This window comes from Castanea sativa, chromosome 1 (assembly GCF_040712315.1).
Source record: "Castanea sativa cultivar Marrone di Chiusa Pesio chromosome 1, ASM4071231v1".
NCBI classification, from domain to species: Eukaryota; Viridiplantae; Streptophyta; class Magnoliopsida; order Fagales; family Fagaceae; genus Castanea; species Castanea sativa.
In genome coordinates, this window is record NC_134013.1 from 22,852,644 (window position 1) to 22,868,697 (window position 16,054).

At 33.7% G+C, this 16,054-nt stretch overlaps 1 protein-coding gene across 1 annotated transcript; it reads right to left on the reverse strand.

The window, feature by feature from the left end:
- Positions 1-1,499: 1,499 nt before the first annotated feature.
- Positions 1,500-6,461, reverse strand: LOC142615454 (BIIDXI-like protein At5g11420). Its single transcript, XM_075788194.1, has 3 exons — positions 6,304-6,461; positions 3,970-4,467; positions 1,500-2,273 (listed from the first exon to the last, which is right to left on the reverse strand). Exons 1-3 carry the CDS (start codon positions 6,377-6,379, stop codon positions 1,735-1,737), a joined length of 1,113 nt encoding a protein of 370 aa, XP_075644309.1. The 5' UTR covers positions 6,380-6,461; the 3' UTR covers positions 1,500-1,734.
- Positions 6,462-16,054: the final 9,593 nt, after the last annotated feature.

Below are 16,054 nucleotides of genomic sequence, written 5' to 3' on the forward strand. Positions count from 1 at the left end.
ATGTTTTAGTATTAGAGAAATAAATATTAATTTCCATCATAAGAACAAAATTGATTATTTAAATTTTTTTAATGCCTGAAATTTAAAATGAACAATTTGTAGGGGTAAGATATCCCTCTATAAGAGCATCAGCATTGAATGGGCCAAACCTCTTGTCAATGCCAAATTCCAAAGTAATATACCATTGAGCCCCTAAAGAGTGCTCCATTAAATGTTAGGTTTTGTAACAATTGCAAAAAAAAAAAAAAAAAAAAAAAACCATGGAGCTACAGTGCGATTGTAAATGTAGAATCGCACTGAGCTCAATGGTAAAAAAAATATATATATATATATATATATAAATATTTTTTATTCGGTTTATCTTCTCTCTCCTCTCTCTGTAGATCAAAATTTCCATTTATCTTTCTCTCTCTTTCTTTCTACTCTCTCTTCTTCCTGCTCTCTCTTCTTCAACGACATGGAGGCAACAGCGTGGAGGCTCGATCAGCTTCTGTGGTGGAGGCGTGGAGGTCGTGAGTTTGTTCATGGGTTTCCGACGTGGATTTGTTCATGGGTTTCCGGCGTTTGGAGTTTGGGTTGGTGTTTGGGGGAATTGTTCCGATGAGTTTGCTGGGTTTGATGATGGATTTTGATTTGGCTGGATTTTTCTTAGCAGAGGTGGGTGGTGTGACCGAGACCGGTGGAGATCGGTGTGGGTTTTGACGAGATCGGTGTGGGTTTTGACGAGATCTGCGTGGGTTTTGACAAGATCGGCGTAGGTGTTGACAACAGTGGAGATCGGTGGATGACGAGATTGGGGTGGCAGAGATCGATGGGTGGCGAGATCGGTGGAGTTGTGGTGGCTGTGGCGTTGTGATCGGCATGGGTGTTAATGTGTTTTTTTTTTCCCCTGGGTTTGCTGGTATATGTGATCGGCGTTGTGGTGACTGTGGTGTTGTAATCGGCGTGATGGTTTTTTTTTTTTTTCCAATTTCACCGATCTGGGTTGACATGGATGAATGATGATGGAGGAGTTGGGTTGATTTGGATGATAGAGGAGGAGTCTGGAAGAAGGTGAAAAATAAAGTAACGGAGGATTCTGGAAGGTGGATAAAATTGGGAAAAAACAAAAAAGTAAAAAATATATTTTATTGTGAAGATATATTATTTTAATGAGTAGAATAAAAAAATAAAAGCTAGGATGTTAGGTGTATTAAAAAATGGTATTGTATAATTGATAAAGTTGTTTTTTGATGGTAAAATAGGATAGAATTGAAATAAATGAATGCTGATGCTCTAACCCCCCTAGGCCGCACCCTTACTAATCCTCCTTTAAAAAATATCCTATTAATTAAGCTTTCATTAAATTCTCACCCATCTACTTTCCTCTACTCTCCTCCAACAAAACACACTAATAATTTTTTTTTTTGGAGAAACAACACACTAATAAATTGAATCAAATTTCAACGATTCAAATATTTGATGCATACATTTTTTTGGCCGATTATTTGATGCGTATATACTTGAATAACATTCATTTTTCTCATTTATTTGGCTGAAGTACATATCACATAAACACACTCACACTACTATGTGGAATTGTAACATTAACTAGTATATATTATTTTTCCAATTATGCTCTAAACTCACACTAAAACCCATTGCTTGCTTAGAAACAAAATTACTCACTCATATAGTATGTTTAGAGATCCAACATATCCAAGCCACTAAATATGTGTTTTAACACTAGCCTTCTTAGTACATACGCCGTGGGTGACGAACACTCAACAGCTTCACATCATCAAGAACAGGTCCACATAATGAAGAAAAGTCATCACTCCTCATGGTGTAAAATGTGCTAAAGAACATTATACGTGTTCGAGTAGAAGCAGCCACAAACTTCAGCACAGCACGTTTAAACCCACCTTTTCCCTTTGATTCATAAGGCACTTTGATTGTGTTTCTACCAGCAAATGCCTCAACAATCATGGACCCTTCACAAGAGTTGCTAGCATCTCCCACAGCAAAAGTGAGAGTGTAGGTTTTTCCAGGAATGGTTCTGACTATTTGTGAAATGGCACTTTCTTTTCCAGCTACAAGTTCCACAGCTCGTTTTCCTTCGGGTACTGAGAAATGGTCCGAGTCTATGTACTTGACGGCTTTGAGGGATTCAACCATCCAACCAGGTAGTGGGGAGTGATCATCCTCAATGTTTGGTGGGATAAGTACACCCCAAGATGTGTTGGGGAACACATATGGTCCTTCTTCGAAACCATAATTCTTCAATAGGTTTTCTACACAATCACAACTCAAAATAAGTTAAAGTATCCAATGAATTAAGCATAAATTTGAAGAGTGTTTAATGTTAATTTTTTTTTGGTTATGGAGGTTTAATGTTAATTCTAAAACCAACAATAAAGTTATCAGAATTTTTGCTTTTTATTTGTTAATAATTAGAGTAAAGTACACTTTTAGAATTTTAGTCCTTTTAAGTATTAAATTGTTGTCATCTTAACCCTTTATGTTTAATCATGTTTTCATATTGGCCTTGTTGTTCATTTCTATTAATAATCTGACCGTTAAGTGTCTTTCAGATTCAACTATTTCCTAAAGTACTAGGTCTAAAATGGTATGAAATGTCTAAATATCATTTTTGTAGACAAAAATATATATATATTATGCACTATCAAATCACTAACAAAATGAACTATAGGACCATATGAAAATGCAATTAAATATAAAGAGTTAAAATGAAAATTTTGAATCATTAATGGTCAAAATGAAAACAAACTCAAAGTTGTAGGGCCAAAGATGTAGTTTATTCTAATAAATACTGTTTCCATTGTTTTTTTTTTTTTTGGTCCTATTAAAAAAAAAAAGGTTCTACGTCCACAACATTTTTACAACATTTTTACAACAAATCATAGGTGGTTAGTTGTTATTGGTTCAAATTTGAACCTAACACTAAGATTACTTTTTTGCCCCAACAATAACAACCAGTAACATCCTGCCACTTAGGATTTGTTGTAAAAATGTTGTGAAAATGTTGTAGACATATCATTTCTCTTAAAAAAATTCAAGCTTTTAACATGATATCTTTAACAATCTTTTTTTAAAAAACATAAATTTTCTAAAATTATCATCTTTAATTATACTTAAATAGAGATAATAAAAATAAAATAAAGAATAAATTGGAAAAGTTGTTACAATTTTTTTTATATATATAATTTATTTGTTACAATGAGTGGGAATGAGGCATTCCCCTCCTCCAAAAGATCCACACCAACAACACTATTAGGTAACCAGGCTCTTGACAGAAAAGTTATCGACATTGGTTTCTAACCACATAAGAGCTAGATAAAATCTTTTACAGTCGCCCCTATCCTTATTATTTTTAATAAAAATGATCATATTAACTTAGAACATCAAAAATGCAGTAATTGACCAAGCTAAAAGACGGACACAGAGAGACAGAGAGAGTAAATGTAATTATGTAAGGATTTGTATGGATTTTATTGTGTACAGAGTACGGCATGGTTATAAGATCTACATTTGAAGATTTGCGATCTTAAATCAAGGCGAAAAAAATGGCATTCACTCTGTCTATATATACTAACATTAAATATGTATGATGTATTTAAAGTAATATGTCTATCCAAGAACAGGGGACCTAATAAATGTTAGGAACATTTGCATGCTTCTCATTAAATCCTTTGAGGTAAAGTGAAGGACAAAAAGAAGTGGTCCTATAGGATCTCAATGCATCAAAATTTTGCTCAAAATGGAGACACCTAATATTCAAAATTGAAGAGAGAATAATAACTCTCTCTCACACACAAATATCAGATTGTAATAGTAAACTATGCACCAAACAATTTTCTGTTGTGTCTTTATTTTTTCCCTCTCCTTAAGTACCCACAATGTGAGTGTATATGTGCAAGTGCAACATGTTTCTTTCTAGTCACGTAAATTTAGAAAAGAAGTACTTACTGTTGGTGGGTCTAGGAGGATACAAAGCTCTAATTGCAACAGAGTCAATAAGTGGTCCACAAGCTGGGTCTTCCTCCACACCAGGATTATGAATTACGATATCAGCAACATCATAATCAACTTGGAAAGCCCAGGCATATGAGTCCCATCCATTACTGCTATACAATGTTTGCATTGGCAACACACCGGAATCTGGTGCCACCGACACATTCAGCTTCTCCTCTTGAGCACAAGTGCGAGCTGCACTGAATGTAAGGGAATAGTACATTCCCTTAGTCACTTTGACTCTTTGCTTAATTGATGCCTCATTTCCAAGCCTAACTGCATAGGCTCCTGCTGGTACCACTAGCAACATGTCCCCTTGCTTCTGCCCTGATTTTATGTACTCCACAAAGCCTGAAATTTCCCATTTTGGTACGGCGAAGCGGCCTAAAACTACTGTTCCATTCAATTCCGACTGTTTTGGTCCATACTCGAAGTCTCCATTGGGTAGTAATCCTGCAGAAATCAATGAACAAGTCTGGGATTTACTTCAGGAAATCATGTTGATTAATGTATGAGATATAATTTAAGAATAAAGCTACCGTATAATATTTTTACAATAAAGCCTAGGTCACGACTCTCCAGTAGTAAGTAAAAAAAAGTAAGAGTAGTGTCTATTATACACTACTCTAGTATATAAATAATACACACAAGCTATCATTTACAAGAAAACCCATGACTTTAAGTCACGGGTGCTGTGAGAAATATGTGTAGACTTAATATTATTAATAGGAGGTCCAAACGAAAATATGCAACAATTTAACACTAAACTTTCTTATAAAATTGTTTTGAAAATATTGTACGATACTCCTTATTTAATCTTAAAGTACATGAAACTCGAAAGTTACAAAAACATAGCTCCCGGTAAACCAATGTAATAACAAAAGGTACCTTTGTTTACCAAAAAAAAAAAAAAAGTACCTTTCAAAATTAATGTGAGCCAGAACATTTTCGGTTCCAAGCAATGTGGTGAATTGATTTTTTTTTTCTTTTTTCTTTTTTTAAGAAGAAAAAAGAATTGAGGCCAGCTTTTTACTCTGCTACAACCAATACGGTGTTACGAATTCACGGTGACCTTGGTGTGAAAATTACAGGCAAAATTGTCTTTTGAAAACTTTTTTGATAGAAATATTTGTATTTTTCTTAGAGATAGACCACTGCACAGACCATTGGGTTTCACAATAGTATCTGGCAAGCTGACTTGTTACTTTTTATGGTACGCTGCTAATAAATTTGTTGTTATCTTCTGGGTATAAGTTAGACCTCATGTGCATTTCCTGTAAAAAAAATTTAGGACCACACACACTTTTTACCCACAACTTTTCAGCAATTTTGAAGAGCAGTAGGAAGAAAAATAATAATGAGTTCCAAATTAATCACAATTTGACAGTACTCTACCAAAACCAGCTAAACAGTGGCCACACAGTGAAGGGTTTAATCACAACCTTCCACAACATAGCACGTGGGATACTGACAAATTTCAAATTTCAAAACCAAAATGTACTGTATCTATTAGCTCAAACCATCAAACCATCATGGAACCCAAATAAGGGGAAATGTGCTGTGCTTGTTAACGTATTTTTTTTTTTGGTGTTTCACTTAAAAAAAATTGTTAAAAAAATTGCTAAAAACATAAAAAAAAAAAATTAACAAAAACTGAAAAATTGACTAAAAGGTTGAAGAAAATTACTAAAAAGTTACCCAAAAAGTGTGTTATTAAGTGACACAGTGACTGTTAACACACCACAAGTAATAACCCCACAAATAAAGTGAAGAGCAGACCGACATAGTAATATCCCTGGGAATTTTCAGATACACGAGCCATGGATTGGTCACTTGCAAAACTGCCTTAAAAACTCTACTTTTAATCCGTACGTAATTACTCTAGCTACTTTATTTTTTATTTTTTATTTTTTTTTTGAGATAACTCTACCTACTTAACTACGAAGATCATAGTTCATTTGAAAAATCTTAAATACAGTAACTTGGAGCGATTCTTCTTCGTAATTAATTTTGTAGACATATACTACTCGAATAATTTTGGACACCCACATTCTAAAAAAATAAAATAAAAATCCACTTCTATGGACATAAAGAAGTAAAGAAACAAATGAAAATCTCAAATCTCAACAATCAACTACTTTGAAAATTAATCAAGATAGCCCAACAAATCATTTCTCTTAATCCATTTTTTTAAAAGAAGCTTAAAAAGTTAAAAGTAAATGCATATATATACATGTAGCTAGGTACGTAAATTTATATGTGTATTTATATATAAAATAGGTAGCTAACCGTCAGGGATGGATAGGCCAAGGGCGATGTGGGAGGTGGCGCAAAAGAGCACCGACAGCAAAGCGATCCTTAGCATAGTGAAGTTTTAAGCTCACACTAAAATTTTAGAAGAGAGAAGAAGTGTGAAAACCCATAGAGCAAGACAGGGTGAGGAAGCATGGGCTTATATGCATTTCGAGTCTACAAAAAGCCCCTAGATTAGGAGCAAATATCACTAACATTGCCATTTTTTTGTTGTCTGTATCTTCACGTGGGGCTTGTCAATGACGAATTTGCCCTGTCTTTCATTCTATGTGAGCACAATGGAATGACGTCGTCTCTAATGCCCTGATGGAGATTGGAGACAAAAGCTGTTCAAACTCACATGGCTTTCCTCCTCCCAATGCTACTGTTGCAAAGGCATGCTATGACCACGTCGACATCTATTGCTGGCTTTTGCTAGATTTAGCACTAGATGTTGTTTGAGCCCATAGTCGTCATTTTACATTAATTTAAAAACTATTATCAAAATCTCAGAATAATTCTTCACACTGTTTATTTTGCTACTCATGTAACTTTTAAAAGTGTTGGTATTTTCACAAACTGTTAAGTTGTTATTGGTTTTAAGTATTGAGTACTGATATTTTCACAAAAAAATTTTAATGTTAAGTTATTATTAGTTCTAATTTGAATTTATTGTTAAAATTATTTTTTTGTCTGTAGTAATAATATTTCACTTAAAATTTATTATGAAAGTATTGTAAACATGATATTTATCTTTAATTTATCAAAAACTATACCTTTTGATATGCAAATAAAGAAATAAGTAAAAGTTAAAGTGTTAAACTCTTTTTTTTTTTTTTTTTTGATGGAAGTTAAACTTTTTTTTTCTTTTTTTTATACAAGATAAAATTTCTATTCTAACCTAATCTAAGTGTATATATATGTGAACCCCGACCCTTACCTTCCACACTCCACAAGCACTTATACATGTGGAATGACCATCGCACCAAAGATGTGCGGTGGTGAGGTTAAACTCATTCTTAATCCTGTATTAATATATAAATAATAAAAAGAATGTTGTGGATTCCTTTCTTTATTAAAGGGTTACCAATCAAAAAAATATGAGATAAAAAAATGGCTTAAGTTTTGGCGCGGCATGTGGGTTTGCAGTTTGAACATTCTGAGAAGGTTATTATCAACCATGAATGTTGGGATGAATGACTTAACATCGATGCCCAAGTATTTATTTTTGATGCCACAGGAACCTACATGTTAGTGTTTAGATTAAACATCTAAAAGGTACTAACAAGGAACATTATCGCAAACAAATGGGTTTTTAATTTTAATTATTACAATTGTTTGCTTTTGAAGCATTCTTAATTAGCAAGACAACACGCATGTGCACTGAAAAAAAAAATCGCAGTTTATGCTCTAAACTTCCTGCTATTTTTGTTTAATCTGACATTAATTAGTGTGTGAAGAATAGATTAAAAAGTAAATAGAAAAAGAAAATCATGAAGTAGTAATCTTGCTGTAATGATTTGCTTAGATTCCATGATCGATTTGCTATTCATTATTGGGATAGTTGACCTTCTGATAATGGCGATACCTGGTATAATTAGAGTCTTAGACCCCACCGCCCTACGCACAGCCTATTATCAATTTTATTGACTTTGCAATTTACAGTCCAAGGTAACTTTTTTTTTTTGGGGGGAGAGAGTCCAGTTACAGTACTATTTGGATAAAATAGTAAAATCAACTACAGCAAGAACAGCCGCACACACATGACACATGTGACAAAAAATTCTTCACGAAGTGAAAATGCAAGAGGGAAAATACTCCAGTGCCTAGCCCAACTCATAAAATCCACCATGAAGAAGTTGAGATGCAATCAAACTTACAAAACCTCCAGTACGTACATGTAGTTTTCCTACCTAGTATTCGGGTTCTCTGTTCTTGCTACATCTAATGATTTAGCCACTGTTTTTACAGTCCCCCAACGTCACAATATTGTGATTTTGTGTTGGAGGTGCGAATTTCCAGTGAAACTTTTTGTGTAGCTAGATTTTGAATTGTCTAAAAACGCCTGACTGACTTTTAAGTTCACTCAGCCGAACTTTTCAAATATGTACAATGGAGCATGAGTGATTTTAAAAAAAATTGATCCTCAAATATTGCACCAATCAATTACAATTGAAATTGGGGAAAAAAAAATTACAATGAAAATTTGATATTACAACTTATTTTCTACTCATAATTTAGCCAACATACTAAATATCCTAGCACTTTTATTTCTTTTTTGGTTAGAGTTCATTTTATACCCTTTAAATTTGATTCAAATATCATTTTGGTGCTTAAAGTTCTAACTCATTGGCAAAACAACCCATATATTGACATTGTTTCTTTGACAATCATCAACTTTGAAATGACTCTTTTTTTATTATTTCACTTGATAATTTACCAATATGGCACCTTGATCTCGACTTGGATCTTTGTTGGTGATGATGTTGAAAGACTCTCTCTCTCTCTCTCTCTCTCTCTCTATATATATATATATATATCCACTTGATAATTTGTTCTTCATTTATACAAATTGGAAAATTTTCTAGTGGGTATTTTTTTTTTCCTTCTTTAGAATTGAAGTTGGGCCATTATGGACTTTAACTAGATACTTTGATTGTGAAGTAAATCATACCACACATTGTTTTTTGAGATTGTATATTTGAAATTTCAATGGAAAATGAGAACTTGATTTTATATTTTCCGATTCATTTCTTGGTGGGTTTATGCATTATGATTTTTTTAATCCCCCATTCCCTATTTTACCTTGATAGCAGGTGCTTTGCGGAATTAACAACAAATAAAAATTTCTTAATTGATTTTATAATTGTTACACTACATAATCATAGATTTTGATAAAAACAAGCTGCGTACAGCGTACCTCTTTTTAGAAATTTAGATGCGCTTCATCCCAAAATATTTAAATCTCTATCTCATTTTTTTCTTTTAGGAATTTGCAGACAATTGTAAACTATAAAACAGTTTTGAGGGTGATTCTGATCAACTAGTTCTCCCCCCACATAGCAAGATTGGACATGTGATCTTTAGGAATCTCAATTATTGAAAAGTGTTTCCAAGTTTTGACCTAAACTTAGAAACTCTTTTCAATAATATCCTTAATTTTCACCGGTTATATTTATTGGAAGAAAATATTGCATTTCTACAAATTGAAATAATGTCCATTCACATGTTTCTATTAGCTCCTGAATATTAAAAATTTACAAGTGAGATTCATTGAAAATGAATTCCTTGTTTGATAATTTACATATTCTATTCTATCCACCGTAGGCACAACCCATGTATCTGTATTGGCCTCTCAGATTTAGGGTACGTTTGTTTCGACAGTAAATCAATTCTAGAAAATGTTTTCAGCATTTGCAGGTGTTTGGCAACACTTGAAATTTTGGTCAAACGGAAAATGAAACCAGTTGACCGTAAAATCAACCCTCCCCACCCGTAAAATGAATTCCATGTCTATTTTACCTTCAAATAGGAATTTTCCAGAAAATTCAGAGAGACAGAGCACGAAGAGAGAGAGAGAGAGAGAGAGAGAGAGAGAGCACGAAGAGAGAGTAGAGAGAGTGAGTCGCGCCCCAACCTGCGCCGGCGAGTCGCGCCTTTGCTTCTCTCTTCGCCGAACCCAGTCCCGGCGAGATCGCGCATTCGCCTCTCTCTTCGTCGAACTCAGTCGCCGAACCTAGTCGAACCCAGTCCCGGCGAGATCGCGCCTTCGCCTCTCTCTTCATCGAACCCAGTCGCCATCGCCGATCACGATCTCGCCTTCGCCTTCACCGCGCCGTGCCGACACGATCTCCCCTTCGCCATCGCCAGTCGCCTCTCTCTCTCTCTGTCTTCGTTCTTCTCTGACCGATTTGGGTTTTGTTGATTTGTATTGAGAAAAATTGATGATGAGCTTTTTTTATCTTTGGGTTTTGTTGAGCTGTATTAAGAAAATTTGATGAGTTTTTTTTTTTTTTGGGTTTTGTTGTTCATGATATTTGTTTGGAAGTTGAGAAAATGTGAGCAACAAATACAAAATGCATTTTCTATAATATTTTCAAGATGACAACCAAACACCGGAAAATATTTTTCAAAGTATTTTTTAAAATGCCACCAAACATCTAAACATTTTCCTTTCCTGAAAATATTTTTCAGAATTGCTTTATTGTTGAAACAAACGAACGCTTAAGGAAAAAGCAAATTGTTATAGATCACATCTCAGACTGAAATGCCCCTTGAAATGTAGAAAGTACAAAAAATATAATAATAATACACATGTTCTGCAAATGAAAACATTGTCACAGGGAATGTGGGTCAGTGATTATTAGGGACGGTGGGTTCAGAGGGACCCACAAGAGAGATGCTGAAAATCTAAGGTGACCTAATCCTGTAGGCACTCACAAAAAGCACACCATGGTCGTGGTCTGTTCCTTCTTTTTTTTTTTTTGAAAAGATGGTCTGTTCCTTCTTGGACATGAACATAAAAGAAAGTATATATATGTGCGCCTGTAAGCTTGCTTTTAAACAAAATTACATGATGTGGGCCGAATTTTAATCTGACCCTCATCTTCATTGATCGGCTACATGTGGATCACCCAGCTAAGCTTGGATCTCAGGCGAGCTTTGTCCTTTCCCGGTTTCCTTGCAATTGCTTTTTTATTTTCTTCCTTCTCTTTTATATGCCTCAAAATTATGGTCTACCTTTGATAATAAAAATAAAAATAAAAATAAAAATTATGATCTACTACCAGTACCACCAACCAAATTAGTCTTTTGTCCTAATTTGATTTTCTTTTTTGACCTTTTTCTTTGTTTATGTTCTTGTCGGTTGGGAGTAAGTACAGGAAACCAAAAGTAACAAATCTTTTGCAATAATTTTTTTGGTAATCAAATCGTTTTATATCATCATGATCCTTATTTCTTTTGGGAAGTCAAATTCATAGTTTTTTTTTTACCCATCTTTTCTTGTAAAGTCTAATGTTAAGTGAAAAGTTAAGCTACAAGCTTCATTTCATTATTGTCCAGGAGAATAATATTTTTATTATCAAGCCCCACCACCGAAATAAATTAATGGTATGTTTGGATGTTTAAAAAAGGAGGGGGAGTAGAATAAAGGGAGGGAAAGTAATTCAATTACCTTGTTTGGAAGTTTTTTAAAGAATGAGGAGGAGGGGTTTGAAGGGGTTTTGAGGGGTTTCAACTGCCTCTAACCCCTCATTTTTAATTTCCCAAATTGGAGAGATTTGGAGGGAGAGTAGAGTAAATAAATTATTGACTAAATGAATTCTCTAATTTACCTTTTCTAAATTAACAAAATTACAAACTTTTTTTTTTTTGAGAAACTATTACAAACTGACGCTCTATTTGTTTTAATGGAAAACCTGGTGTGAAGATAATTTTCCTTATTTTCCAGTGTTTAGTAGCATAAAAAAAGATGAGTCAAAGGAAAACTATCTTTGGTCAATATAAAAAGTATGGCTTATTTTTAGAGATTGTTTTCCATTAAATTTTTTTGGAAAACAACTCTATCTCACAGCAAGCTAAATAAGGGAAGTTAGGAAGTTGTTTTTCAACTCATTTAAAATTGCTACCAAACATTGGAAAATGAGATAGTTTCATAGAAAATGATTTTAAGAAAATAACTCATTTTTTAGAAAACATCATTGTTGAAACAAACAGAGCGTGATTATATATATAATATTTGATTGTTTCCTAACCTTATTCTTCCTTAAATTTAACAAAATATAAATAAACACACACTCACATTAAGCTCTACATTTGGGAATAAAACTAAAATGTTAGAAACATAGATATTTTCCCAGTAACCAAACAGAGAGTAAGTGAAACCCTAACCTCAGCACTGGCTTGAACTGGGCTAAGAAACCTGGGTCTTCTCCGAGAAGAAGGGTTCGACAAAGAAGTGAGGTGCCTTATACGCAACAAGGTAGAGAATGAAGATCTCCGAAGCTTGAGAGAGTTACACGTGGGAACCAAAACTCCCTTGTTCAACACGCTTGTTGGAGGCAAGAGAGACCCCTATTTGATTGCAAAATCGCAAGTTAGAAAGAGAGAGAAATGGGAAGAAAGTTGAAATTGAAACAGAAACAATAATGTATATATGCCGTGCTTGGTTGCCGAGAAAGCGTGAGAAAGAGAAATGGAGAAAATTAATAAAAATAAAGTTTTTCAATTTATTACAAGGGTTGTAAGTGAAGACGCCATTGACGGAGGGAGCTCTCTGTTGGGCATTAGAGCCTTTTTGGGCGTTGGGTTTGGATTTTTACTCTTTTTTTAGTTTTTAGGTATATACTTTATCTTGTTTTATTTTTTAAATTTTATTTATGCTTCTCCCAAAAAAAAAAATTACTAACATATTCTGAGATTTGGACTAATGATAATCAAATTCAAGACTTTACAAAATTAATAAATTAATCATAAACCAATGTTGCAAGTCCATTTTCAAATAGGAGTAAATTTGTCTATTTAAATCATTTCCTCTCCTCTCTATTCTAATTTTTAAAACATCCAAACAAGAGGAATAGCTAATGTGAGGTGCCGAGGACCCAGAAGCCCGAGGACCCGAGGAAGGGAAGGCTGACACGTAGCAAATAAGATGATATAAAAGAATAGGGAAATTCACCTGACGATTCCCGAAGATGAGATGGCATGGACACTGGTGACATCAGGGACGTATTGCACATATCTGAAGGTGGCAGCGTAACCTAGGAGATTGCATTGAATGACTGGCACCAACCTTTCTGGCCGCATTAATGAGAAGATACCAGCTTTGTTCATTGCATTAATGAAGATATGACCTGAACAGTGTATAACGCAGAGTTGGAGTCTTGTTCTGTTACCGACAGACAGGTGTCGGGAGGAAAAACTAGATAGATGGCAAGGTGTAAGGTTGGGATGATAGAAGCGAATTATATAAATAGGGGATGAAAGAGATGGAGGGGGGATTTTTGTTGTTGGACCCTCTCTACCAAATATTTTGTATAAGGACCTTTGATCAGGAACTAGCAGGGGGATTTTTAACGAGTTTGTGAATTTTTAGGTCTTTACAGCTAATTACACCATTCCCCTTACTAATTTTAAAAACATATAAATTAACAAAGTAGAGAATAACCATACCCCTTTACTCTTCTCCCCACTACTCTCCTCCCCTCTACTCTCCTCTCCCTCTAAACTTCCAAACAGGCCATAAAGCTGTCCAAATTAAAATCATGTCATGACAAAACTAAATTCTCTTCAAGTAGACAAGAAATAATCTATATATAGCCAAAACTAAGGGAATTTTCCATTAGATTTTACAATTGAAGTCTAATTTTGCACTATGTGTCATCAATTATTTATTTTTAGAGAGTTTTATTTCTTAATTTTGGAGTCAAATATGGTATTACATCATAAATATTCATCTAAGAGAATTAATGAATACAAAAACCAAAGTAAGTTATCGAGTACAAAAACCAAAAAGTCTAGAATTGATAAACTGTAAAAAAAAAAAGTGTTTCACAATATCAAAAAATTAAGAATTAATAAAAAAAATGAAGGCAGTAAGGTTTTTATTTTTTAATTAAAGAAAAAAATGTGAGTTAGGGGTATATTTTTTTCTCACTCTTAAGAGACCTAAAATATTAGAGTTATGCTAGTATATTGCAAGTTTTATTACATACGTCCTACAAATTGACATGTCACCAATCATAAGAAATAATTCAGTACTCATTTATTATTTTGTTGAATGCCACCTTATTATTTTATCAGTTTGTGAACTTTTTGTAGTAAAATTTATAGTAAGTTTAGTATTTTCTCCCCAAAAAAAAAAAAGAATTAATAGAAATACAACTCGATCACCATTAAGTGAATGAAAAATGCAAAAGCTAATACAAATTTTAAAATAAAAAACTTACAAATTGATGTGACAGAAATATAATTGGTGTTACTTAGGGTCCATTTGGGATCTGCTTATTTTATTGAAATTGAAATTTTTTTGCTAAAAGTACTATAGATAAAGGTAAAAGTTAGCTGAAATAGTACAGTGAGACCCATAAATAGTACCAAAAAGTGCAGTGAGATCATTTAATAGTAGCAAAAATAAACTGAATAGTAAAATAAGCTGACAAAAATAATCCATGCCAAACGCACCTGTTTGGGATCTGCTTATTTGTAAAAACTAAAAACTTTTTGCTGAAAGTACTATAGATAAAGGTAAAAGTTAGTTGAAATACTATAGTAGGGCCCATGAATAGTACCAAAAAGTGCAGTAAGACCATTTAATAGTAGCAAAAATAAACTGAATAGTAAAATAAACTGGCAAATATAATCCATGCCAAACGCATCTGTTTGAGATCAGCTTATTTTGCTAAAACTGAAAACTTTTTATTGAAATTACTGTAGATAAATGTAAAATTTATTTGAAATAGTATAGTGAGACCCATGAATAGTACCAAAAAGTGTAGAAAGACCCATAAGTAGTAGAAAAAATAAGCTGAATAGTAAAATAAGTTGGAAAATTAATCATGCCAAATAGATACTTAATCAATATAATAAATGAAAGTTTGAATAATTTTTTTTAATTGGTGATATGCCAGTTTGTAAAACCTATATAATAAGTATCATTAGCTTTGTAAGGACACAAGTCGAACCTCCGATCCACAATCAAAAGGGAATGGGCTTGAAATGCCTTTTACAATAAATTTGTAAAGAGTGGGCTTGAAATCTAGATTTCAATGGTGGTTTAAACAATAAAGAAAGAACGGGTCTCGGGCCCAATGGCACAAACAAAGAGTTATCTGTAAGAATATGAATGAAAGCTCCTCCTCGGACACAATCCGATGATAGTTTATAATATTGCTTCTCAAGGTTGATTACAATTATGGATAGTCAGATTATCATATACTATTCTTTCTCTTTTCCAAGAAAAAGCCTCCCTTCTTCCAAAGGTCTTTTCTCTTATTTATATTTCTTCTTTTTTCTCTTATCATCTCCCACCTCATGGTTATAACGCTGGTTTTAGATACTTGTCCCATTAAATTTCTCCGAAGTCCTCTAGGGTCAAGGATCAAGTTCCAAACCTCATGCTCAGGTCCCATTTCTCCATTAATGCAGTCAGTATATCAATTGCAGAGTCTTTAATGTGTGGGCGGTGGTAGCAGCTTTACCTTAGATATTCCACCGCCCTTTCTATTGTCCTCCATGTGTACCGTGTCTTCCCGTAGCCATAGGATTTTCTATAACATAGCCTGGGGATACTAAACCTCTCTTCCTATGACCTCGGCTTTAATATCCGAGGACAAAGCTTTCCTTGGACATAATTGTTCACACGTTATCACATCTTTACCTAGCATTTTCTTTACGAGGTATATTCATGTACTCCTAGATCATTTGATGTCCTCGGATTGGGTTTTTAGCCCAAGAGACTTTGTTAGGCCATCCTTTGTAAATTACTGGGCCCAATGTCCCTACAAGCTCATTTTGGGTGAATTAGTCATATTAATAAATAAGAATTAATAATAAATTTTAAAATAAAATAAAGTAAATATTATTTAAGTGATATTTAAATGTAAAAGAACCCCTTTAAAAATTTCGACTTTGGCCTCAAACTATTTTGGACCGGCCTGTGTGTGATATTCTTTTATCTGTTTTTGTTTATTCTCAACAGTTATAAGTACTCAAGATTGATTCTCCATTGTTTTTTTCCCTTCAAAAC